Genomic DNA, 26,743 nt, shown 5'->3' with positions numbered 1-26,743 from the left:
CTGCTCAATTCATTCTGGAGTGCCGTGCCAGTGCACCGCTTCATAATTTTATAATAAAACCGCAGTGAATTGACCTGTAAAACACAAGCGAAAGAGAGCTCATGACACACATGAAAGAGAATCCCACGTTTAGTCAGACAACAGCCCGCTGAGGCCCGCGGTGAATCAGCAGCAGGCTGACGTTCAGCCACAGTTCACTGGATGATATCAGCATTTATTGATGAGGACCTTGACAGCTTGTCTTCAGACAGATATTCACAGAGATCCATTTGTGAGCGATGGAACGTGGCGGCCGGCAACCAAAAAAAAAAAAAAAGCCACTCTTCGAAGGCTGCTGTGAGGGTTTGTGATTAAACAGTGGTATCTTTATTTTAAGGGGAGTTGTAAATCTTAGAGGGAGAGAGATAGAGAAACAGAGAGACTATGTGTGTGTTTGTGAAGTGTGAGCGAAAAGTAAATCTCTCAGCTTCAGAGGCAAGAGTGAGAGACTGTGTGTGCGCTTATGCATGAAAAGAATGAAAAGTGAATGAGCACATTGGCTTGTGTCCAGTATTGGTTGAATCTAATGTGTGCCTTCTATTGATTCCCCACCCACCCGCCCCCACACCCTTAATGTGGGCAACGTGATCTTCGCTGGCAAACGACAAATTGCGGAGAATTTAAATTTGTGATTCAGCTACGTTTTCAAGCGGCCACCTCTTTTGCAGCAGCGTCACGTCAACATTATTTAAACACCACATGCACGTTGTTCATGTCTTTGGAGACTACGAGCACAGCGTGAAACTATGCTAAAGAATCAGCAGGTGGGTGACTGACACACACACACACACACACAGCTACACACATACACACTCCTTGTATCAACATAAATCCCTGTATCTTGTCTCTCTGTGCCCAACAGAGGGCATGCATAAAACATGATTTGGATTAGAAAATGTCACACTGGATGAAACAGTGTCCCAGTGTCCCAGTGTGGCAACCAGATGGACTGCTTCCACACACCAAAGTTCCTCTGCATCCTGCTTTCCATAGCACAACTTCAGCTGCGTATGTACAGTACAGTACGCTACTGCTGCCTGTGTTACCACGTGGTCATAAGAAAACAGTAGGGCTGTCACAATCAGAACATTTTGCCATACAAATAAAAATGGTCATTTCTGATAATTATGCCTGTATTATAGCATAAGCCTAAACATAGTTTTCTAATACACATACACCTTATGAAGAAAAAGAAGTCATTTATTGGCATTAAAGGTCCAGTGTGTAATATTTGGTAAGGTTTATTGGTAAAATCTGAATATACTACCTACAGTGTGAATATATTTGTATAAGTGTTTAATCGCTAAAATAATAAGGGTCTTGTTTTAGAGGCTGTCGCCATCTTGCGCCGCTATGTTTGTAAAGCAGCCCGAACGGAAAACCCAGCCAGCCAGTTTCGCAAGTTTCGTGTACATAAATAACCCAATGAAGAAGGCGGAAGGAAAGAAGAAGGAGGAGGAAACAGCAGACATATCGTAATATGGTTTTGATCTTCCCCTCATCGGCTGATGCTCCTGAAATACTCCCAGTCGTGGAAGACAAGTTTTTTTGTCCTCGGAGGCCACCGTCACCTTGCCGACGGGAGGGGCGAGCGCTGCAATCTAGAAAATGAACGCTCAATGTCACGGTTTCCCCCCATTTTAAACATTGGAACAAAATAAAAATTACACTTCTGTTTGTCTTTAGAATTAGACTAGATGCTTATCGAAATGCGGTTCGCGCAATAAACTGTTAGTGGCTCCTCTCAGCCTCATCAAACCATAGCAGAAGAAGAAAAAGAGGGCGCCACGTGATGATGTCATTAAAAGAGGACCATTAAAACTTCAAACAGTGGAAAATGATGTGGAAATAGTGATGGAAAGATGACATTTCTGTTGGTTTCATCCAGCTGTTTTTATACAGATGAATGGATGTAATGTAACAATTATGCAAAATGACTGCAGTCAGCTCAAATAATTGCAATCAGGGCGGCGATTATGTAATAATTGTGACAGTCTGTTGGAAGATATCAAGTCATTTACATCTAATCCAAACATAAACGGAACTAAGATATCCATTCTCAAACAGCTTCAAAGATATATAATTATTGTTTGAACATTGACTTACCAGGTGTGGGGCAAATCCTGTTACTATCTGTTCTATAAATAAATAAATAAAACAGCATACAAATCAATCACAGCGGGATGATTTTATCAATATTATTGAGTCCTGCTGTGACAGCAAATGCCAATCACTACTCCGACAACAGGAAAATTGGGTTTGCAACCTGAAGCTCACCGACAGAAATAGACACGCGTTTAATAAGACATTCGCCGAGCATGACATAAACACCGCCAGCAACAGCAACATCCAGAGATTTGAATCAATACCTCACTGTGACGAGCCTTCAGCTTTGCTAAATTGGCGTTTATGACAGGGTTTTCCTTTTGGAAACCACTTGTAGCCAAGGGCAACAGACAAAGATGCACAGCTTAGTATAATGAAAACCCAATATGGACTGATGAGTCATCCAGCATGTTTTCCCTCCGTAGCCTATATACAGATGTGTTTAGATTCATAGCCAGAATTATGTATTATGTAATTTTCCAGCTGTTAAAATTGTAAGACTTGATTTCTTTGGCAGTTAAAAGGTGCATTAACCACCTTTTTCCAGCTGTTGTAATTATGTTTCCTGCTCTTGAACTTAGAAATGTTTAGTTTCGCTAAACCGGTTTATTTTTGCCATTACTAAATCTACATTGTTTCTACTATTATTTTATGTACACAGTGTTCTACACATATTCATTAAAATGATTCATTCAAGCTTTTCCTTCCTCTACAACACTGACAGTTCACAACAGGTTGGACTGAGGTTTTTCTACGGCTAACAAAGATGAATGATTTTCACATATTCAATGTGTCCATCATTTTCTATGTTATTCCCAGAGTAACAATTTACAGTCCTCGGTTTGTCAAACATACAAAAGTATATGTATATTTAAAACATCTTACAAAACTGTCACAGTCACAATTTTTCCTCCTCTAGCGTGGGCATTAATAGACCATTAAAAACTAAAACACCAAAGCATAATTTTTTGTCCTTTCAGAGGTTAGTGACCTGTCTTTGGTTTGGATAAGGGATAGCAGCTACATCCCACACAGACTGACGCACACATACCTCACACCCTGCTGACAGAGACAGGAGAGAGGCAGAGATGTTAAATAAGAGTGTCGTCTTGTCAGATGCTGTACAATGTGCGAGTCCTGTGTCTATCTTTAGAGGATTATGAGCAAGTGACTCACTGTTTCTAAGCTGTGCCTGCTTGTAGTTATCTCTCTTCTTCTTTTTTGTTTTATCTTTAACTCTCAAATTTTTTTTTTTTTTTTTTTTTTTTGCAGTGCCACACACACTCACAGTCATCGTCTCTCGTTCGGAAACCTCCCAGTAATTATATGCTTTGAAGCAGATGAGCAAATTACAGTAGAGAGAAAAAAAAAGGAAACAGTGAAGCATAGGACACTGAAAATAAAAAAAGAGAATGGACTCTAGCCTGAAATGACACTGTTTTGTTTTTGTTTTTATCCTCCTCTGGGCCTCACTCCTCCGCTCACAGCACATCAGCATTCAGCCAGCTCGTTCACTATTAAGTCATTGCTCGAGTGAGAAACCTCCCCATGAAAAATGAAGCTGACCATGACGTTCTGACTCTCGGATAATTTCATGGATGAGGGAGCAGTGCTAATGACTGTTTTCAATTCTATAGACATAAGCAGTGAGGGTGGCTGTTTTTTGTTTTTTTTTGGAGGGGGGGGGGGGGGGGGGGGGGGCGATGCAGTGAATGAGTGCAACACTTGCACCCTAACTCAGCATCTTTGCGCGGAGGCAGTGGCTGCTGTCTTTCTGCGTATGTCACGCTGTCTCCCTCTGACACATGCGTCTCTGCTGGATTCGCCCCCGTCGCCATGGCAACAGTGGAAACTAATTATCATTTAAAAAGCTCACGGGTACCACATTTACCACACCGGTGATATGTGCTTCAAGAAAAGACCCACACTCGCATTCAACAGACGTGCATTCAACATCGCTTTTCAACAACGACAGCTGCCGGTTGCCGGGATGAATTCACATCTGGCGGTGGCTGCAGTGTGCTGCTGGTAACATCACCGTGTTGCTGCAGCAAATGCTGGCTGTGTTGATCTGTCTTGACCAGCAGGGGGACTCGTTGGACAATGGCAGAATTGTGTAGTGATAATGCATGAACACATGGAGGTGCTGTCAGCCTTTGCATTTCCTGATTGTCACTTGCTGAGTGAGGGAGGGGAATTCACAGTGAACTGCAAACATGCATGTTCTACCCGAGCTGACAGTGACAGCACACAACTTTTATGGAAATTACATGATTGAGCATTTGGATTGAGCGTTTTAAAGTTATCTTAGCATCTTTTCCCCAATAAAAAAGTCAAAACCTATGTTATAATTTCTTTTTGTTGTGTACCTGTGGAGAAATATATGATTTCAGTAAGGTATTGTCCCATTTGGATGCCTGTATATGATGTCATGTGCCTAGGTCAGTGCTGTGATTGCCTGTCCAAGGCTCTAAACTGATGTTTATGTAGTTTTAAACCGCATAGTTTTACACCTTGGCTGTTTTGAATGATTTACTTTAACCAGATTAAGGATCTTTGTCGTAAATTTGTAGTAAATGCATTTAGAGTGCTGAGTCAGTGATAACATAATGCATGAAAAATGAAAGACAATAAAAAGAAAATCACACCTTGCCTTGAGGATTTTAAACTACTTTAAAAAGGCTTTTCACCATCATGCATTTCTATCTGCCTCTTTAACCATTATTGGATCTTCACTCTGCAGTTTCCAGCACAAACACACAAAATACAGCTAAAATCTACATAACAGTCATAAGAAGCAGTTTTGCTGAACTAAATATCAGGATACACAGAGTATTGCTGGGCTTTGGTGTTTCTGTTTTTCTGTGACTGACAAACATCTGATTTACAGAGGGATTTCAGAGCAATCTGCTCTCTGATATATGACTCGGGCTTTCAGTTTATCCTGTGAGAAACTGATCAAATGTTCAGGCAAAGTCAAAGTCAACAAACTGTTGGGAGGCAAACGAAAGTAAAACAAGTGACACACTCCGCCCTGCGGCTCTGAACATCACACTCAGCATGTTTTACATATTTGTTACTGCTGCCGGGTAAGAAGACTTTTTTTTTTTTAGTATCGACGTTATTTGTTTGTCAGGGAGGGAAGAAGAAACGTTGTTTGTTTTTGTCTCCTAAGAAAGACAGGCAGTAGATCAGTCTCATATCAGTCTTCAGAAGATCTTGACAGGCAAACAATTCCTGACATCCTGATAAAACCCACTGAACTCAGCAGGGACTATGGGTGAATACAAATGAATACAATAACTGTACAACAGCTATCGGGCTGAAAGCCAAACTGTTCGTCACAATGTCCCAGTGGCTGCTGAGCACCAGTTTAAGTATTTAAGAAGGGCAGCTGCTCGCCTGTTCAACAGATCAAAGTAATCCTCCAACTATCCATTAATCACACAGCAATATGATTTATGCTCCCTCCAGCTCAGCAGCATTATAACTGAGAAGCAGCCCACTGTGAGTCATGGCACCTTTCAAATTAGGGTTAGCTACTCAGGGTTAGTGAAAATGGCAAATTATACAAATCATAATTAGCAATATTACTACATGTTACCAGTTTTACAAAATAGTAAGTTCTTGACAAACATACTGTGTTTGTTGTTTGCTTTGGAAGACAGTGTCCAGTGATCCAATATGAATCTGTGTCAACATATATTCAAAATCAATTATTTCCCATCATGTGTGGAGAGTCAGAGACAGTTTTCAATTTTAAATAATTAACTACGACATTATAAATCATTAAGAAAAACAGGCTGGAGAAAGTCATGCAACATGCTGATCACTACACTAGTCTAGTGTAAGGCAATGGTCAATCCTAACCCTTCAAAAATGTACCTAAATGTAATACAGCTATTATTGTAATCTCGTATTCTTGTAAAAAAGAGGATGAAAAAAGATTTCATAATAACATTGCAAATACGTTTGAAATACATCGGATTATTTTGAAATTTGTATATTCTGTCTATATTGAGTTATATTGATTTTATTGCATAATGTCTTATCTATCCAGTTTATACTGGAATATTAAAATCATGCAGTACCATCTTGAAGATCCAGCAAGATGAGAATAATGTAATGACGCGACAGAGGGAGATAAGACTGCATCATGTTCACACTTACAGTCTGCTCATGGATGGGAGACGCATAATTACATGTACACACGCACTCACATGCAAATTCACACACACACACACGCACACACCCTCTCTTATTTCTCAAAAACTTAATGCCACTTCTCAATTTTATGCCATGGTGTTTCACCATAGCAACCAGCTCCAGAGGCATATCCCACACACATCCATCAGCGGCAGAGTGCTATGGCGGAGAGGATGGAGATGAATAAAAGAATAGTAATAGAGGGACAGAAGAGACAGACTTTATATTTATGGGTCAATGTGCACAAAATCCATTAGAATGAAATAAAAAATATGAAACATGTGAATTGAAAAAGGGTCAAATCCACAGTAAAAAAAGATTAACAGCATTTTTACCCAGGCCACTAAAAAATCTCCTTCACGTCCTGCAAAGCACCTTCACTTTTCAGTCAAGATTTTGAAGATTTCTCCTGACAATCAAAGGCTTTGTGCTTCCAAGAGGTAATATTAGCATCTGTTGCCTGTCTATAACATATGGTTTTGTAGAATATTAATCATTGTCATCTATGGGTGATGCATGCTGAAGGAGTAATTTGCTTTGCTGACTCCATAGGGTCAAGAAAATACAAATGAGGTGATTAAGAACGGCTTCGAACACAACAGGAGCGAATCAAGTCCACGTGGAATTAAATGAGGAAAGGAGAAGGGTCTCAAAACGTAATTGGTTTTCTCATCTTCTCCGGGGTGGTGGGGTTCACCGGGTTCAGTGTGATTTGTCCTCAGTCGTCCACAGTTGGCTCGCGTTTCGGTATTTGCTTATTCACTGTATAAATTAAAAATGTAGTCCACCCACTGTAATGTTCCTTGAGTGCAGTAAGTGAAGTGGCCATACAAAGAGAGGCAGCATCCAATTAAGTCATAAAATGTAAAAAATTATTATGCACAGACTTCAGAGAATTTTTTTTTGATTAATAATGATGAAGTTAAGTTAACCCACTTTGCCTTTCTGTCTTTTGGTGCTGGACAGGTATTACAGAGTTGATGGGAGTGTTTTCATTGAGAAGAACTGCAGCTATAAACAGAGCAGTGATAGAGTGTCAGTCAAAGCTGCAAAGCTGCAAAGCTGCTAACACAAAACAATGTCAGAAATCACTCAGTACAGTGTGAGGAAAACTGCAGAGTTCATCATTTTGTATGGGTGCATCATTACAAGCAACTTGTTTTACATTAGACAATCATTTGCTAATTTCTTTGCATTTGTCTATATACTAATATAATAGGTGCGTTATTCTATGCTCCTGGTCAGATATGTGCAAATATGCATGAGTATTCACATACTGCATGTAAGTGGCACTAAGCTTTGTTCAACTTAGTTAATGCATAAGAACAGTAAAGTGCTCTCATTTATTTAAGGTACTGCTCACTCATATAAATAGATACCATTCTGCTGTATTTGCCATCTCTTCTTCATGTTTTCTTTTTCTTCCAGGAGTCAGCTATACGAGCCAAGGGCACAGCTGGGTTGTCATGCCGCCCCAGACTCCTGCTCCAAAGGCACACCTGCTGCTAAAAGGGTAATTCGACACAAATCCACTTTGATGTGAATGAGAACCAACAACCTCTCCTGTTTTAATAAAACAGCAAAGGCATCAAAGTGAGGAGACTACAAACACCATCATGCCACTCACACAATGATTATGATTTATGAACCCAGACGAAGTTATTCCTTTGATGAAACTGCCTTTACCTACTACGTCTAAAAATAGGGGACTTGCTTTGTTTAGAAAAGCCAAACTGTCAAAGAGATTACTAGTGATGGCATTTGATGATATGAACAAAAACTATTTTCTTCTTACCTGAGCCAGTGCAGATTTGAAAATGAAGAACTTTCACTGACTCTGGCTGGTATTTGTTATGTTATGATTAATGATGTTTGATTTCATTTTGTGCATGAGACTGAGATTATTGTGTGTAGCTGTTTCTGTTCTCTTTCAAAAAATCTTGAGCTCAGAGCAAAAATGAATTAAAAATTCAAGGCTGCCTAGTGACAGCCTAACAAGCTGGGAACCAACGCAATGTTTTTGTAACTGAGAATAAGGCACTATCATTGTTTCACATTAGATTTACATCACTCAGAAATTCATGAGCTCTTGGAAACGTGTCCTACACAAACACCTCCACGCTTTGCAGCAGCATCTTCAGCCCACTCTCACACTTCACAGATCATCTTTTCAAACACTTCAGACCGAAGAATGAAAAAAAAATCATTAAGTGTCTGTGGAGGACATCCAAGAGGCTCTGTCTTGGACTGTAGCTGATTGTCCATTGTCGTCTGCATTTAAATGTTTGTGTAAACCAAACCCACATTAGATATGAAATGCCAATCCGTAACAACGTCCATTTCTTAACCAGGGATCCTCTGACTGGTTCAAATCAACCAGACTGGTTCTTTACCTTTTCATAATACCCTGATGGAGGGCAGTGTTAATCACTCAGGTTAAACATCACAAAGATGTTTTCTACTGCTACTAGCATAGCAAGCAAGAATAGTAGGTGTAGCAGCATAGACAAGTGTCTGAAAGCTTTGTTTGTTACCCTGGTTTCTCTATCTGTGGTTACTACAGAAACAGGTGGACAGTGACTAAGCTATGAACTGCATAATAACAGCAGTGCAGCAGAGGGCTAGTTGAGCTGGAGCGTCAGGCAGTCTGATGAATAAGACATGACAGGAGCCATTGACAGAAAAATACAGAGGCAGGAATCTGGATTATTTCATCCAGTTCAACGGCAAAAACATGAGCGTATCATAACAACAACACATCTGCAGTATGGTTCTGCCATAAAGATGCTATAGCACATCTGGAGCAGAATACCCAGGACAAAGGAAGAGGAAACTCTGACACTTAAAAGGAAAACATCTGTCACTTCAGCTGCTCTCCTGCACTGTCACATAGAGTTTAGATTCTCTGCTCAAGACCAGACTGACCCAGTCTGACCCACGGGCCGGGGTCAGTCTTGAGGTCAAGTATGAATTGGGGAGTGAGCTGTTAGTTAATCAGAAATGTTATACGTATGAACAGTGTTATCTTACAATAACAATAACCCACTGTGATCAAAACGTTTACAACAAAGTCGCACTGTTAGAAAACACAACACTGTGTACATGGCCTGTCTCCACCATGTTGCGCTCATTAAGCTCTCCTCTGAACAGATTTCTGTCATTTAGACGAGAATGAATAAAACTTTAATTATAGCAGAAACCTTTAATTCCATACGTACAGTTAATCAGACTTTGTGTTGGGCTAGATTTTTTATGCGGGATCTAAGCTGCACCATGCCCATACCAAGGCTGCTCATGTTAACACCGTATATTAAAATCTATAGAAATGTGAAGGTCTGTACTTTCAATATGAAATTCCTGCTGTATGCTCTGAGTGCACTTCACTTTATACAATACAATGAGGCTGATTGACAGGGAGGAGGAATCTTAGTCATGATTTTAAACTACACCGCCTCTGTTGTTCAAACACATTAAATGCAACTTCTGCCCAGGCAGGGAGGAATATCACCAGGGGCTATACAGTGGTTGTTGTTCCACTAATCTGTTGTTTATCTAATGCTTCATTTCAGAGCAAAACAACTGTACAAACTCTGATCAGACTGCCATGACAACTACGTTTTTTTTTTTTACTCTGCTCTGTCTCTGACCCTGCCTCTGTTTTTTATTTTTTGATCACTAAAATTTTGTTTCTTCTATAATGGAAGAATATTGGATGGAGGCCGGTGAATCAATCCCAAACCTTTTGTTTGGTTGTCTGCAATTTCTACGACACAAACATGACTCTCCCGTGTGACTCATTTTTTAAAGCCACCCACGACAGCTCCCAAAGCACAATAGATTCCCACTTCAGGAGCTCGCAGCAGCACTTAGTGTACGACTTGGTAGTAAGCTAGGAGCCAGTGGAGGAGGGTCTGCAAACGTGTACATGATGGGACAGGGGTCAATTGTTAAATTACAATATGTAGCCTATTATTCTGCACGGACTACAAATTAATGACAACATGCTTCTGAGCAGGTTACACACAAAGATGTGGTGTTAGTGCTGTCAACAGCTCCTGCACATGTGACCAGTTCACACCTGCCTCACAGCCTCAACAGACATGAGCACACCTCAGTGGTCCTATCAGATCTGATCTGTCTTTCACATATAGAAGTTATTCAGAAACATAGAGCACAACTGTCTCCTATGAAATGACCTCGCAAGCATAATAAACTTCTTGCTATAGCTATTATTGTCAAGAGATAACTGAAGTCTTTCCAGTCTCCTGCACGTACGCCAAACGAGTATATAGATGAAATTCAAGGACAATATTTCAGGCTTGACAATATGGCCACTGAGCAAATAACACAAAGCCTCCCAACAGCAAACACAGACTGTGACCACATTCACACAATCAGCAATGTGCATCCTCACGATTTTCCATGAAGATCTCCATCCATCAATTCTAAAACAATGGAGCAGGTATAATCCCTGTTGTGTTGCAGATTGCAAAAGCACAAGATCTGGTGAGGAGCAGAACAGTCAAGAAAATGAACATAAGTGCAGGATAATAACACCTGTCTAGCCTCATGGTCTTCCAAAAGCTCTGAGCATCTATTGTCCTTTTCAATTTTCGTTAAAGCATCAGACCAGTGCAAAGCTCAGCATGAGTCAAAGATGTTGGTTTAGTGCACAAAGAAGAATGACACAGATACTTTGCCAAAAGACGTTGCCTTATATTATACCAATAAAATAAGCCACTGTGTCATCTGTCAGTCAGCTGTCTGTGGGATAAATCACTTGCCAGACTGGTATTAGCACTAGTCATGAGCTTCAGTGCAAAACTAAAACTAGTGAGGACATTTGCTCCCCCCATTCATCGCTGCTCCATGAAGAAAATATTTACAAAACATTAAAAAATTGTGCATATTTATTGCCAAAATCCAACTATTATCAAGTAAATCCTTTGACGATAGAAGAGAGGAAAAAAGATAGTGAGTCATGATGGAGTTTACTTTCATTTCATTTTGCACCTCTGATTTCAATGGCAGTCAAATAGAGATCTTTTAATTAATGAATGGTTAGTTAATTATCGCTTCTTACAGCCCCCACAGTTATTGCTTTCAGCAGGGGGACATGTCTCCATTCAACACATCATCAGATCCCATAATGATGAATGATAAATTAAGCAGAAAACTCTTACATATAAATCACACTGCTTCCACTTTTTTCTCTTTTCCCGATTTATCCTGTGTAGTTTGATGTGGAGAATATCAAGTACACAAGGAAATTTAAAACTAACCTTTGTGATTGATAATAGAAAGATAACATGGACATGCTGTACTAAGCACCGTAGGCTCTGAATTGTATCTTGCCATCCCACCTTGCCCCTCCATCTCTAGGAGACAGTGTTTACTGAGTGGGTGCCAGGACACAGTGTGATTGTACGCACTGACTGCAGGTCCAAGTACGAATAGGCTGCAAAAACACATTATAATATGGCAATACTCAAGACTGAGATAAATATGCTTAGTCGTGTTACATTTATCTGCAAATCACCCTCATCCCCTTATCAAAAAATACAAAAAACTTTCATATAGAAGTATTTGTAGTCGTTTTTTTCTACTTTACCATCTAGTAATGAATGGTTTTGTTTTGGCGAAATGGGACTTGAGTAATCAATCAGAAAAATGACTCACAAGTTGTCGAGCTGATGTAAAACAACACTAATCTGACACTGTGAATTAGGCTAAATGAGAGAAAATCAAAGTCACAGTTGAACTTTACTTCCATAAAAAATGTCTTGATGATTTACAGCTTTAAAGTTTCTCATTTTTTAACTACCAGCTGCAATGACAGTCAGTATCTATGGCTGAGCGGCTGGCAGGCTTTATCAGCTGCTGCCAGTTAATGTTAATTCTCTGAGTTGGCCAAACGATTGAATAAAACGTGGTTCATAAACTTGCCCTACTAGGCACATTACACATTATGCTGAGTTATCAGGCAACCAGACTGGAGCCTGTCGTGTCTGCTGTAAGACACCTGATATGGGACATTTAGCTAGCCATGGCTGAAATCTACTTACTTAACCTTTGGCTATAGAGAACTTTCTTCTCCTTTATTTGTTTGTTATGAGCAATCATACAAAAATCAATCGAAATATGTACTGGATTTTTACCAAAGATCATTTCTAATGCGAAAATACTAGCTGAAAAATACCAATTAAGTGTTTTCAGTACAAAACATTAAAACTGAAAATATTGTAGACTTTCTGACATCAATTAATATTACGGAGTTGTTATTATCTCTGACTGCGCAGTTGCATTCCCGGGTATGGTGTATGAACTTATAACATTCGAGGGTTGTTTTTTGTCTATTCCATTATTTTCCAAATAATTACTGCGCAGTAAACAACAGATTGGAGGCTGTAGTGTCGCTGAGACCCCTGCAGACCAATGCACGTGTTCTCTCTTACTCTGGCTAATGAGAACTCTGCTCAGGTTGAGGTTGGCAGATCAATGCAAACTTGATGAACAAATGTGAAAAAGATTAAACTGGGACCTCTCCTCTCCTGTGTTAACAGGTGCTACCGAATTACCAGGCAGTGTGAGAGCTGTCAGTCATGCACAGTCTCTTACCCACACACACTTACAGAAGGGTTAATCAGGCAAAATATGAAGCACCTCTGTAAGTGCAGCATCAGTGAGTACAGTCTATAATGGGGAGGGGTAATTGTTGTCATGGATACTGCTTTGGGGCCATGTAAGAGGAAAAACAGACATGTCCAATGCTAGTGCATACAGAAAATATGTCATTTGTTCATTATCAACACCACCCTTTGATTAGAAAAAGGCACGTGAAAATGTCTCTTTTGCGTTCCCACGTACAGATTGACCGTCAAAGGGCGAAGGAGACGATTGGAAATCAACAACCTGCAACCTCTGCACAAATCTCACAGAGGTGGTGGTCAGGTTTACTGAGCTTTTCTTCTTTTCTCACGACACAATCTATCTGCATTCTCAGTGCGTTTTCTTCCAATAAGATAAAAATTATATAGGCTACAAATGACCTCAATTTCAACCCTGATGCTGATGTCTTGCGCTTGTCAAAGAAAACCTCTAACACTAGAGCTGTGATTTTATTTTCCTCCTGAAGGACAAGATTACACAGGACATTGTTGGGTAAGAAAATAATACTCTTGCACAGGCCCTGACACCTCTCCAAGTTTATAACTGGTTGGACATAGTAAACATTACTTCAGAGCGCTGTGAGAAATCTTAGAAGGCTAAAGAGACTACTGGCTCTGACAGCTGTCTCCTGGGATGTCCGAGCACAGATTCAGAATACCAATCAACCTGTCTCAGCAACGCCAACATATACAGTATCGTCAGGGTAAGACGTTCGATTGCCCCTCTGGTGAACAGTGATACAGCTACAGTATCTGCAGCCTCCTATTATATTTATATTTGCACTGCTACATACTGTACTGCATTTAAATGCTTATGATTCTGTGTGCTTCCTCTGTGTTGGAGCCATTTTCACCAGTCGTGCTCATCCACACTTAATTCTCTTGTCATTCTGCTGACATCTCTGACACAAACACATATTGTCCACACACACAAAAGACATTTTGCTGTAATCGCTTCTCAAACGCACACTTATCATAAATCATCACACCCCGGGAAACAATCCACCACTTGCTCATGATTTCAATTCCTTTCAAGGAAGTGCATTGTGTGGTGGATTGTCAAGGACCACCCAAGGCTCCTCGGGGCGCCTTTATTATTATTATTATTATTATTATATTATTTATTTATCGTACTCTCCATGTTCATACCCTACATGGCTGTTTGTATATGTAGCAAAAGGTGTATTCTTGATCATCACAGTCATCTCTGCTCAGACACAGCCTGCTAACTTCCTGCCTATAATGACTCCTGTTCTGTGACTGAAACACTTACAACACCTTCATACAGATCTTCTCATCTCACTGTGCCAATTATGTCTATATAGTACATTGAAGTTTAAGTATAAAATGTCACGTCATCGATAGATAGATAGATAGATAGATAGATAGATAGATAGATAGATAGATAGATAGATAGATAGATAGATAGATAGATAGATAGATAGATAGATATAGACCTATTGAGTATCATGAAAATGCAGAAACAGACTAAACATAGCATAAAGTAAGTAAGTACCATGAGTAACACTCCATCCCTGTGGGAATGTTTTGGTGATGGTGGGCTGTCTACCATGGACATACACTTAGTGAAGCGAACATCCCGTGTATCTGACCGTGGACACAGGATGATGCTTCTTAACATCGCATCTCTCATTTCCAAATCCGTTGCACCTGTCAACTAATGGCGCAGGGGGGAGGGGGAGCCCCCCACCGAGATGTATAACCTCAACCTTTAGCCTAGCGATTGAAACGTGCACCTGTCGTTATAAGGGGGTGGAAAGCTCGCTTACCTGTCATAACTCCATCTACTGTAAGACATGCTCCTGTTGCTGCTGACTCCCTCCATGTCTCCGGCGATTCTGGATGGACCGGACTGGATGGTGAGATGGCAAAAAAAGAAAAAGAAAAATGAAAAAAAGAAAAGAGCACAGAGTGTAAACGCTTCTCTCTCTCTCTCCCACCTCTCCTTCCACTAATGCAAACACGAACTAAAGGAATCGCCGTTGTGTGAATGAGCAGAGAGGCTGCGCGGAGCCAGACGCTCTCCTATAGGATGTAACGCTCCAGGAACGGGAGCGCGAGCTGTCGGCTGTCACGGTGCACGCGCAGATGCTGATTTATTTTCTTTCAGGCTGACCCACAACATTGATTAATTTTACAGAGCAAGTCCCTGCTGACTGCGTCCTGTGTGTCGATATAGCCTCGAACCTTAGACTCCGGCCTAATTAACAAAGCCGAATGAATGGAGGAAACTGAGATTTGTTTATTCTGATTATTGGCACCTCATGACTGCTTATTGGCCAGTAGCAAACACCGACCTGCTCAATCATCTTGTGATCAATGCAACAAGTGAAATAGAAGCTATGCTGTTGCCCACTACACTACACTGCTCTGTTCTTTTATTTATGTACTGAAAGGCTGAATCAAATGGTCCTACGAGGCTATTGGCCTCTCAAGAAAAAAAGAAAATTGCCACGGATGGCAATTAATGCAAATGAAAACAGGCAGGAGCAAAATCGCACTGCTTATTGATTTGCAGGTTAAGGTTGCTGCTTCTCTTAGATACTTAATTGAATGTCTGCACCGCCTCAACTTCGTGGGAACAAACAAACCATCAGGCTGAAAGATGAAAGGAGGACATGAGGAAAAATAGGTGATGCCGAAAATGCTGCCACATTTACACCCCCACAATCTAATATCTGTCATTTCAGCCAAAAAACTAAAACTAAAATAGGCCTAAATCAAGGAGACTGAAACCACGCAGTCGTTTCAACCTTCCCATACTAAATAATTATTCTTGTCAACATTAGATTTATGTAGCCTATTGCACATTTCTTAAAATGTAATTGTTCTTTTGAATGATTTTCAATGATCTGCAAAGCATTTTTAAATAGCCATAAGTCATAAAACATCATCACAATCTCAATATATAAATGCACAAACAAAAAGCCACTTTGTATTAACATTAGGCTACAACTCCGTTTAAAAACAGGTCTGCTTTCTTCAAGTAAACAAACCTCTCAGTGTATGCTTGAATAGCCATCAGACGTTGTCTCTGAAAAAAAAAAAAAAGTAGGTTTTGTGGGATGGAAACAGCCTGAACACGTTTAACACCTGAGATCTGTCCGTCCCATTATACACAGCTGTGGCGATGTGGGGACGGATAGAACTACTGCATAACAGGAGCAAAAAGAAAATCTTCAGATTAATTCTTTTAGACCTAAAATATTAGTAAACTATAGCCCCAGGTAGAATTTGCCTGGATTTGTCCTTTAATATGCTACTAAACCTAGATGATGAACCAACAAGACCCAGGTCACTAATGCAGGTCTAGATCTAGGCTACTGTATGTGACCCAGCCACTAGATGATGCTACACCTCCGGACTCTCTGAACAAAACAAACCCCCCCCCCTCTCTCTCTCGCTCTCTACTGTCCTCAGTCAACAAGGTGTCACGAAGCTCGGTGAAAGTGGCAACTGAACACACAAGAAACACAACTAAATAAAAAAGTTACCGTATACATGAGGAGAGCCGACATACTGTAAAAACAAAACAAAAAAAAGTTAGCACATTTAGCTTTTAGCCCGATTTTAGCTTTGCCGAGTTCTGCCTGCTGGTAGCCATAGCAACATCAGCCGAAGCTAGGCTAACAGTTAGCTAGCAAGCGGAAACGGGTGGTCACTAATATAAACAGTCAAGTCGTGCACTATCAGGTTTGAACTTACACATGGAGGAGCCTAAAAGCCAGTTTTTGGATCAGACTTGAGCTTGTTGTTAGCATCTTGTCGGGATCTCCGTCGCTGTCAACCTCGACCAGGTGTAAGTTAGCTCCACAGCAGGAACAGGAAAGAAACTCAGTCAGTCACTCAGTTAATCTGTTGGAACCGGGCTCAGAAATGGCAATGTAAAATGAGCGATTTTCTCTTATTTTTTCCCCTTTTGTGAGGCCTTTTATTTTTTGACAAAACATTGTTTCTTAAAGGAAAGATACACCCGTCCATTGGATACCACACCTGTCCTGCCTCTAATGTGGGCGGTCCTAGAGAGTTCAGTGGGAGGGGCCTACAGTTTACCTGGAGGGAGTCGTCGTGCACTAATAACATGCACTGCTAAAGTAAGGGATAATGTAGAGTGAACTGCTTGTTATGTCTACAAATGAATTTTCTTTGTACCTAAATGTATACAAATGTAAGCATCTAGATATGATCAACTATGAGGCCTTACCCACTTCATTATTTTAAATTAACTATGTGATGTATAGGCTTATTTCTTCCATGTTTATCTTATTTCTAACATATCAGTTCTGTTTACTTTATTTTGTGATTAGAAAGCCTTATTTATTGACTTTTAATGTATTTTCCTAAATCATAATGAATGAAAGTAGGCTAGATAGCAAAGGAGATTATTTTAACTTTTCAATCAAACTCAGATTACAGCACATCATTTACCCCGTTTTGTCTTCACATAAAAAAATAGTTGTTGTTGTGCTGCTCGTTGCATTTAAAATCTCATATACAGTGTTCTTCTCACTAGCCTATATAATCTCAGCACCTAGATGGTATACCAGGTTCCTATCTCTTCAAATTACCACCAAGCCCAGATGTTCATACTTCAAAATTCAGTGTCTGCGACTCTTGAATATGTATTTAAATGAAATGCCTGGAAAACCTTGCAAGTGCATATGGTCCTCTATATAAAAGACTTTCCTGAGAGCAAAATCAATCACAATGGTTTGAATGCATACCACAGCTCTGGAGATGTAATGGACTGCACTGTCAGGAACACGGAGAGAAGCCCTATTTTCACAAGTAGGATGGCTGTCCAGATAGCACATATTGTGAGGGATAATGGATACATCTGTCACAGTGATGATGGCCCTTGTGATGTGAGAGTGAGTTTGAGACATTCACCAATGCAAGGTGAATAATAAGACAGGATTTTGTCAATGGTTTGATGAAGAAAATGAAAGACAGGCATGCTATAGACGTCACTCTCCATCACCAAAATAATCAAAACAGGAATGAGTGAATGTGATTGGTGTGACTTACAGTACAAGTGAACACACTCAAAGGAATAAAAGTGCACTGATACATGGTAAGATTTTACCCACTGAAGACTTTAAGATTACCTTTTATGTCTTTATCTACTCTCTCATAGCAACATGGATCTGTTGTAATGCATTGTATGCATCATTAAAATGCTTATTTGGGGGGGTTTTAGGTTTATAACTCTAATGGGGGGGATTACTTAATCAGTATCTGCAATGTTCAGACTGCAAATGCACATTCTGATATCTATTTTGGCTCACAATACAATGTGCAAAAAAAGATTGCTGGCAGGAAGCTTGAGCCTGAAACAGGGTGTGTTCACAATAAAAAGAGGAATATATGCTTTCACAAAGGCCCTAAAATCATATCATTCTCCTCATCAGTAAGCCTATGGAAGCTAAATTCAATAATCAGACAAAAGTCTTTTGGGAATTCAATGCATACGGTCCTCAAAAAAACAAACAAAGAAAACAAACCTTCTGCCTGAAGGACATACAGTTTATGTCCAAGTCAAACCAGTGTCCCTCAGTGTGTGTCTAAACTAACCAAAATGACTGTAGCCTAATCCAACATTTCAGAAATTCCTTTTTGCTGTTGTTTTACAATTGGTCATATTGCAGCTGCACTGTGAATAATGATGTTATGGTGCATGGTTTTTCTTGAATCCTGTCCATCACCGGGCGCCTAAAGCATTAAATCTCAGTGACACAGCTGAGTACAGATAATTCAAATCTGTGCTGCGTTTTGAATCCAAAAAGAAAGATTCTCTACCGCATCTGGCTCAATGACAGATTTTATTTTAGCACCAAAAGCTAGACACAGGGCAAAAGACACTGATAAGGAAGAAAAAAAACAGTATGATTTGGATGTACACTAGGATTCGCAATGAGATGGGACGTGGGTATTTCAAATCTCAGTGATTATAATAATTCATTTGTGTGGTTTAAAGCTCCTATGTAAAGACCAGAATCATTTCTCAAACTGTCTCCTACCTGACCTGGCATTTTACGCTGTGAGCCGGTGGTGAACACCCCAATATAAATATTAATACTCCATTACTCAGCCACGATAAGAAAAAACATTCTTGGGTGAAAATTCCAATTTTGTAAATTTTGGGCCAACAGTCATCTTCAGTTTTAAAATAAGAGAATTAAATATTCCTCTTTACATATATACACAGCCGTGCTGTGAACATGTATTCACTTATAAACATATAAAAATACTTGTCAACTAGTTTGATAAGAAAATAATGTATAAAAGTAGAGTAGAAACATTTAATCAAGTCCATTACTTCCATCATCTGATTTTCTTGTTGTTTATATTACAAGATGATGATATGAAAAACAAACTGCAGTACTTCATTTGTATGCCCGAACAGAAGTACAATAGTGGAGAGGGAAGGCAGAACAGTATTTTGTGTCTGTGGCGATGATAGCTCCACAGGTGGCAGGTCCGGTGAGTTCATGTCCCAATGGAGATGGGTTGTTTCTTTACAATGTGCATCTCAGTGCTTCCACTTGTCCTGGTTTTTCCAACTGGCACATCATTGGGTGGGGTGGGCGGGGTAAAAAAAAAAGTTGTGTGACAGAATAATTCAAGGACACAAAACATACACATTGCCACTGTGTTACTGGAATGATATAACAGTAATGTGATCTATATTGTAGACTAAAAATGTTCGACAGAAATGATGCATTACATCGGAATGATCTGAACTAAACTGAGCTCTGAATTCTTGATTTGCAACAAAACGGATTTGTTAACGTTACTCGTCAGGAGTCTAATGTCGAGCATGTACAGTGTTCAGTGAGTTTTGATCGATCTGGATTCACGTTAGTTCCTTTTCAAAGCTACACAATGTGCTACCGATAAATTTGTCACTACTGCTTCTTAGAAATCTGAAACAATGCTTGATGATCCAATTTTTTTGACTGAACCGCCACCTTCCAGGAAAGAAAAAACTAAAACAAAAATTAAACATTCAGATCAGTTTTGCTACTTACGGTACACTGCAGAGATGGCATAGAATAAGAACCCTTCAATCTATAAGACTTAGAGAAAATCAGATACAGTAGACACTCCATGTTTGGCAATTGAGATGCAAGCAGAGACCACAGACAAAGTAAAGAATCCACTGCAGAATACCAGAAAGATCTATCATTGTAGCTTTAAGGGCTGTCTAGGTATTATATTTATATACATACTTATATATTCACTTTCATATATGTAAAACCAAACTCAACCTCACACACTGTACTGTGGTGATTTAATAGGTCATTAGAAATACACTTTGAAAATCACAACAAATGTCACTTATGTACAGTAGCAGATTAGCACATGGGAGTAAGGATGGATATGGCACAACATACACAAAGCTTCATAAGATAATCTCTCTGCTCTGATCAGACACTGGAAACTAAAGAAAGTCATTAACATTCTGGATATATAATTTTCATTCAATCTCGGTAGCAAGTACAAATGTCACTACAAGGCAAGAGAAGTCCTTCAGAGTACAAAACATTAATTTGTCAGGCTGATTTAGAAGGCAATGTTTAGTGTTGGGACTCTCTCGTGTGAATTAGATTACGGCTGAAGGTAGAGTGGTGTTAAAATTTGGCATTGTCAGTTGTCCATAGTGATGTCCTTGGGGACAGCGGTTCCTGGTCAGGGTAACTCAGAAAAGGCTGTCTGAAGTCATGCACGTGGAGAAGGCAGCGGTCAGTCATCCACTTTGGATGTGATGTCAGGCAGAGTGGGTGGGGTGGTAGAGCTGCATGAGTTACAGTGATAAGGCCGACTCAGACGATCACACAATGGCAGCCGCTCTTGTCTTTCTCTTTTCTTGTAGGTTCTGGCGACGGTGGACATTCCTGTTCTTGGAATTTCCTGGGATTAGGGAGAGAGCGAAATTAGACAGTGTAATTCTGCAATCACCTGTAATCAATATTCAATTTCCTCATTATTGCTTTGTCTGAGCTATTCTCCCTGGTTTGCCTTAAGCAGGATGCAGGTAGACAACAGTGATGTCACACATGGACTCATGTGCTAATCATGATTTAGATGTATTTGAATCAAAATGTAATGATAGTTGTACGGTTGTTTGCTTACGATGCCAAATGACCCTTTGTTAAATCAAATTCTTAAAGGGACTACGAGGAGTTTTGGAAAGCGAAGTGTTCTCACACTACATTTCCCATGAGCCTCCGCGCCCACGGTGAAATTCTTGGACCAGCGCAAGACGGACGAAAATTAAAACATTTGCCAAGAATGTTTTCATTCATCAAGAGCGAAAGTCGGAGGTTCGAAGACGATCAGATACCATCGTAGTTCCTAATGGCGAACCCTAACCCTAGCGTCTGGGAAACCGAAACTAGGAAATGCTGGGCGACCAACTAAATAATAATATCAAAATAACTATAAAGACAAAACGATGTATTTATCGAAAATGGACCCATTAACAAGTGTGGGTAACGTAGATTCATCCACATTAATATGAGTGTCTTTTATAACCAAAAGCAAACTCCTCGGGGTCTCTTTAATAAAAAAACGGACGTTAAGTACTTATTTGGTCGTTAATTCTTGAAATGATTTTTAGGAGGCATTTAATGTCTTTAATGTTTAGCTGGCAGTGGAAAGATGGGAACAAAAGGAGAAACAGAAATGGAAAATGCCGTGCGGCAGAGGTCCATACACTGAACCTGAACCAGCAGCATTATGATTCATGATTCCCGACTTAAACTCTCGGCCCACAAGGCAATACCAGGGCACCAGGAGTCATGAATAATTGATGCTACAACAGCATAGGCCACATGTTCACACGTTTATCATAGTTATCATAGGAGTGCTTGAACATTCATCTTTTTCAGCCACTGTTGTAGCTGTCAACAAATGCAAAATGCGAGTCGGTGAAAGCTCCACACGAGGACGACATGTAAATGGCGCCTTTGCAAACCACCTACCTGATTACTCTAACCAGCTCGTGGAAAGCTTGGTCTACGTTCATGCGGATTTTGGCTGAAGCCTCCATATACGTGACCTTCAGTTGTCTGGCCAGCTGCTGGCCCTCCTCCTGGGTTACCTGAGGCAAAGAGGAAGAGGAAAATAATGACAGGCTTAAACCTGAATGTCAGCTAAGATCTAGCACATGTAAGAACCTTTTCCACAATCCCTCAAAACAAACCATGTGTTTATGAAACACTGGTATCGTGCTCTGACAGGCAGAGATGACGCAGTTCAGTCAAGTGTGGGAGACAGAATTCGCTATTTGTGCACACAGTCATCTTTAATGTAATACCTGCATACAAACAGTGGATCCAGACTACAGCGTTATGCTGTGAGCTGAAGGGCTCCCTTGACTAATTGAGTGCACACATGGTAAATCCTTTCATTTAGGGCTCATAAGCATATAAAGGAAAAGTCATATTCACAGAAGAGAGCAGCAGATGGATTTGTGGCTCTTTTCTGATCTCAGCTCACTAATAAAAATTTGAATTTAGTGTGTATAGTTTATTCACTTGATAGTATTTCTGTATTGTATTGATCCACTGTTCAATTATCAGAGTTCCGTTTATTGTACCACTGAACCACACCGCTGTTAAATGTTGACTGTTAGCTGATGATCCCAGCAGACACAGAGCTGAATTAACCCGAATCAAATCATTATTATTTGTGCAGGTGCAGAGCTGCAGTATTTCCTGTGATGCTGCTGCAGAACAGAGTGAACCTCAACCTACATACCATATATGACTTGTGTTTTATCCAGTATGCACAGCATTACACACATGTTCAGACTTTCACATCCAAGTGAAAGTGACCCTTAATAACACTGAAAGAAGAACTTTGTGACTTTCCAATTTAGCTCCTTTTCTCTGCTACAGAATATATTCACGCACGTCAGTATTATAAATCTACATTCATGTTCAAATACTCCAACGCTGCTACTTCTCTCATTTTAATTTATGTCCACTTCTTCAAAAAGTGTCCTCGAATCAGGATTCACAATGTCAACCCCCCCCTCTCCCCCTTTTTTACTCCCGGACCGATGTGAAGCGACCTCTTTTTCATTACATGGTGCAGTGTGCGACAGTATTTTCCCCTCAGCATCAAAAATGAAGTAGTTTTCTTTCACATGTAACATTTTTTTTAATTGTATTTCATTTTGTAATTTCTCAAGTGCAAACTTACGGCACACTTAAATTAGCATGTAGAATGCATCTGGGAAACAGCTGAGATCTGCCTCCACCCTCTCTGACTGTGACACAGCTGTGCATATAAACTGGGACTGAATAATGCAAAAAGGAATTAGGTCCAAAGGCACCAAACGCTATATATATGGTAGGAAAGGGATAACAAGGGGTAGGAAATGTAAAATAGAGACCAATTTGTGAATATGTTGGACGTATTGTTCTGCCTGGTTTTAAGCTAGTGGCAGAATTACTCAGGTATCTTTAATTATGTTTCAGCTTCTATTATGGAGTGACCATCTGGCTCTTCATTCCATGTCTAGCAATTTACACCCTAATTGATAACTTCCAACGTCTACAATCTCATGGGAACTGTTTAATGATGTAGTAAAGGTAGAAGAATAAGAACCAAGTGTGTGCCACATGAGGCTTGAAAGACTAAGTTCAGTGATAGTGATCAGCTGTGTGAGCCTGTAAGGTTTCTTTCCACCATAAGGGGGTGGTGTGGATTCACTGGAGTAAAAAAAAATCACAGGCAAATAGAAAGCAGCAGCTAGAAAATCCATCATTTCATCACACTCCCTTTTCTCTGCATCCATCCTCCCCTTCTGACACCACCATCTCTACAGTCTCTCTTTTATTCTCTCACTCACATCCTGTTGTGTCTTAGCAGCTAGCAGCTAGCTGCAGCTGCAGTGCTTGCTTCCACTTTCAAGTATGCAAATGCGAATCATCTGGACTGGGTTGATACGGGGGGTTCAGATCTCTGCAATAATTGTTGGACTTACTTGTCTCTGTAGTTCCAGATCTGCTTTGTTTCCTACAAGGATCATAGGGAATTCGTCTCTGTCTTTGACTCGGAGAATTTGTCTTTGGAATTTGTAGATTTCTTCAAAGCTGTTAAAAAAACAACATATTACATGGTGTTATGTAATGTTTTCTTAGGGAACAGATGGATCATGTTTTTACTTGTCGGTGCACACATTCATGTAATAATGTACAGTTGGGCTCATCAGACTGCAGGGTTGAACATGTCAGCAAACAGGAGAGAGTGAGCCACACTGTTACAGAAACACAAAATGTGTTTCTCTGAGGCTGTGCTCAGTGCACTGACCTGGCCCTTGTCCCACTATAATATAAATGCCATGTGCGTTTTTTTTGTTTTCAGCCAAATGGCAAATAAAAAAAATCTGGAGAGGGGGGCAGAATGAGACCACAAGCCCAGGACGGCATTCCAGCCACGGGCTCTCAGACAGCTTGGTGAGCACATAGTAAATCTGGAAAGACTTGACTAATATAAATGGAGGAAGGAAAGACTGTTTACAATATAAACATGGGGAGGGGGCTGTGGGTGGGGGCAGGGGAATGCAGCTCACTGCACTGCTGGGCAGGGACACAAAGACAGGGAGGGTGGGGTGTGACTTAGACTGACGACAAGAAGAATACAATACAGTGTAATGTGAAAAATATCTTCAAGGTGACTTACGCCCTGATAAGTAAAGTTACTGAGAGTCTAACTTTTTCCAAATCCCCCTTCCATCTCATTTTCTCCTTTAATTTCACCTTCAAGTTATAATCCTGAAGATTTTCATGAACTCATGCCCCATTTGTGACACTGTTCAAGGTCTATTATGGCCATTCAGTGCATTAACATTATTCTTATATAGAAGGATACACTGGGAAACAATGCACACAATTGTATCTCTTCAATAACAACCTCATTGTTGTTTACTGATCACTCTGAGCAGACCCAGTCCAGACCAGTCACTGCTTTGTTGTATTTCTTACAAAGTAGCAGCTAGATTAGTGTTTGCTGTTGTATTAAACCACATTCGCTGTTACCAGGGTAACCATGCGTGCCGGCAAATCAACCAGGATTAAACTCTTTAGGATTAGAGTTTATACTTTTTAAGATTTTAGTTTTTATTATAGTTCATACATTTCAATAGTATCACATACTTATTATTATTATCATATACATACATAAATTAGTTTTTTATGGGCTTGGTTCCAAGTCTTTATATATGATGTTTACAAAGAGCAAAATACTCAAATCCCAGATTGTTTTATATGATTGTGCCAACATCAGTGGAAATATTCCAGCTATCTTGTGATTTTTTTCTTTTATTTGCACTTACTTTAAATTCAACCTGACATGTTTATTATCTTTGGGAAGTTTGAAATCTCCACCAGAGTTCAGTGAGATTAAAGAATGTTTAGCTGAATGGTACGAGTCTGACTCACCGGTGGGTCAGCAGGGTTCAGCAGCTTAAAGGCTGCTAAAGCCCATACATACTGAAATGAAAAGGTCGGTGCCATGAAGAGGAAAAACACAATTCTTGTCCAGCTCCTCTTTTTTTTATATACATAACAACATATAACTTTATACCAGCCCACACAATGCTGTTTCAATATATCATATGGGCTTTAAATAGAAAGCATAAGGTACATAGATAAGTGAACGCAAAAGAACAGGATGAGGGAGGAAGTGTTGAGAACAAAAGAAAATGACAACAAGAACGACAGCAAAACGCTCCGGAAGTGCACGCGGCAACAAGTGAGAGTATCAATGCAAGATTTATGATGAAGGCAGAGGAGGGGGAGAGGGCGAGTGTGTAGCTGTGAACGGTAAACAGAGATGTGCTAACAGAAAAGAGAAAGAAAGGCGGTGTGTTTGTGTCTGTGGGTGTGTGTGTGTGTGTGTGTGTGTGTGTGTGCGTAGCGGTGAGTTTGCACATGACGAGAGCTGCCACTCACCTTCCTCTGTCAGTGACTGAGAAGACGAGCAGGAAGCCCTCCCCTGTCCTCATGTATTGTTCTCTCATGGCTCCAAACTCTTCCTGTCCAGCCGTGTCGAGGACTAGAGAGAGTGCACACACACACACACACACACACGCACACACACACGTTGACACAAAAGCACAAAAACACACACAAACCAAGAATAACTTTCAGCAAAACAGACTTTTGTAACTAGTTCTTGAAGTGCAATATAATGCCATAGAAACATGGTCTTTGTGTGTGTGTATGTATTTACTCTGGTCATGTTTGTTCAGCAAAGTGCACTTACTGTCGAGCCTGGCCGCCCTTTCGTCAATCACACATTGCTTGGTATAGGAGTCTTCAATCGTGGGGTCATAGTCGGTGACGAAGTACGACTGCAGAGAGACAAAAGAGGGAGAAGAACCCGTGAGTATGTCGTCTGTGGGGGTCTGTGATTGTGTCAGGTTGAGACACAAAGCTGTGTCCTAATCACATACTAACTAAATACAGTACACACAGCATACACTGCAAGTAAACAAGACACCAACGTGCTGCTTTATTGTTTGGCGCTAACAGGAAATTAGGCAAATATGTGCGACATACAAAGGTAAACAAACCGCGGCTTCAGAGCAACACTTTGTTATGTTTTTTTTTTTTTTCTGCTTTCAGAGCTGTTCCTGGAGCCGTTTCATTACCATCCAGTATTCTCAGTATTTCCCCCACTTCATT

At 40.2% G+C, this 26,743-nt stretch overlaps 2 protein-coding genes across 2 annotated transcripts in view; both read right to left on the bottom strand.

Annotated features, from left to right (window-relative positions):
• The window catches only part of tub (TUB bipartite transcription factor), a gene marked incomplete at both ends in the record, with an annotated part of 39,623 nt that extends 24,758 nt beyond the window's left edge, over positions 1 to 14,865 (bottom strand). Inside the window, one exon of the mRNA XM_083993201.1 lies at positions 14,810 to 14,865. Coding sequence (XP_083849327.1) covers positions 14,810 to 14,865 — 56 coding nt within the window. The remainder of the gene's footprint in view (positions 1 to 14,809) is intronic.
• A 4,007-nt stretch (positions 14,866 to 18,872) lies between these two features.
• rras2 (RAS related 2) overlaps positions 18,873 to 26,743 on the bottom strand; it is a 30,281-nt gene continuing 22,410 nt past the window's right edge. Inside the window, exons 2-6 of the mRNA XM_083995678.1 lie at positions 26,322 to 26,409; positions 26,009 to 26,111; positions 24,040 to 24,148; positions 22,028 to 22,146; positions 18,873 to 20,954 (exon numbers count right to left, since the gene is read on the bottom strand). Of these exons, the coding sequence (XP_083851804.1) occupies positions 20,867 to 20,954; positions 22,028 to 22,146; positions 24,040 to 24,148; positions 26,009 to 26,111; positions 26,322 to 26,409 (507 nt within the window). The 3' untranslated portion in view covers positions 18,873 to 20,866. The remainder of the gene's footprint in view (positions 20,955 to 22,027; positions 22,147 to 24,039; positions 24,149 to 26,008; positions 26,112 to 26,321; positions 26,410 to 26,743) is intronic.

This window comes from Trachurus trachurus (genome assembly GCF_905171665.1).
Source record: "Trachurus trachurus genome assembly, chromosome: 3".
In the NCBI taxonomy this organism is placed as follows: Eukaryota; Metazoa; Chordata; class Actinopteri; order Carangiformes; family Carangidae; genus Trachurus; species Trachurus trachurus.
Note: the sequence above shows the minus strand (reverse complement) of the source record. Positions and strands in the feature narration are given on the sequence as shown.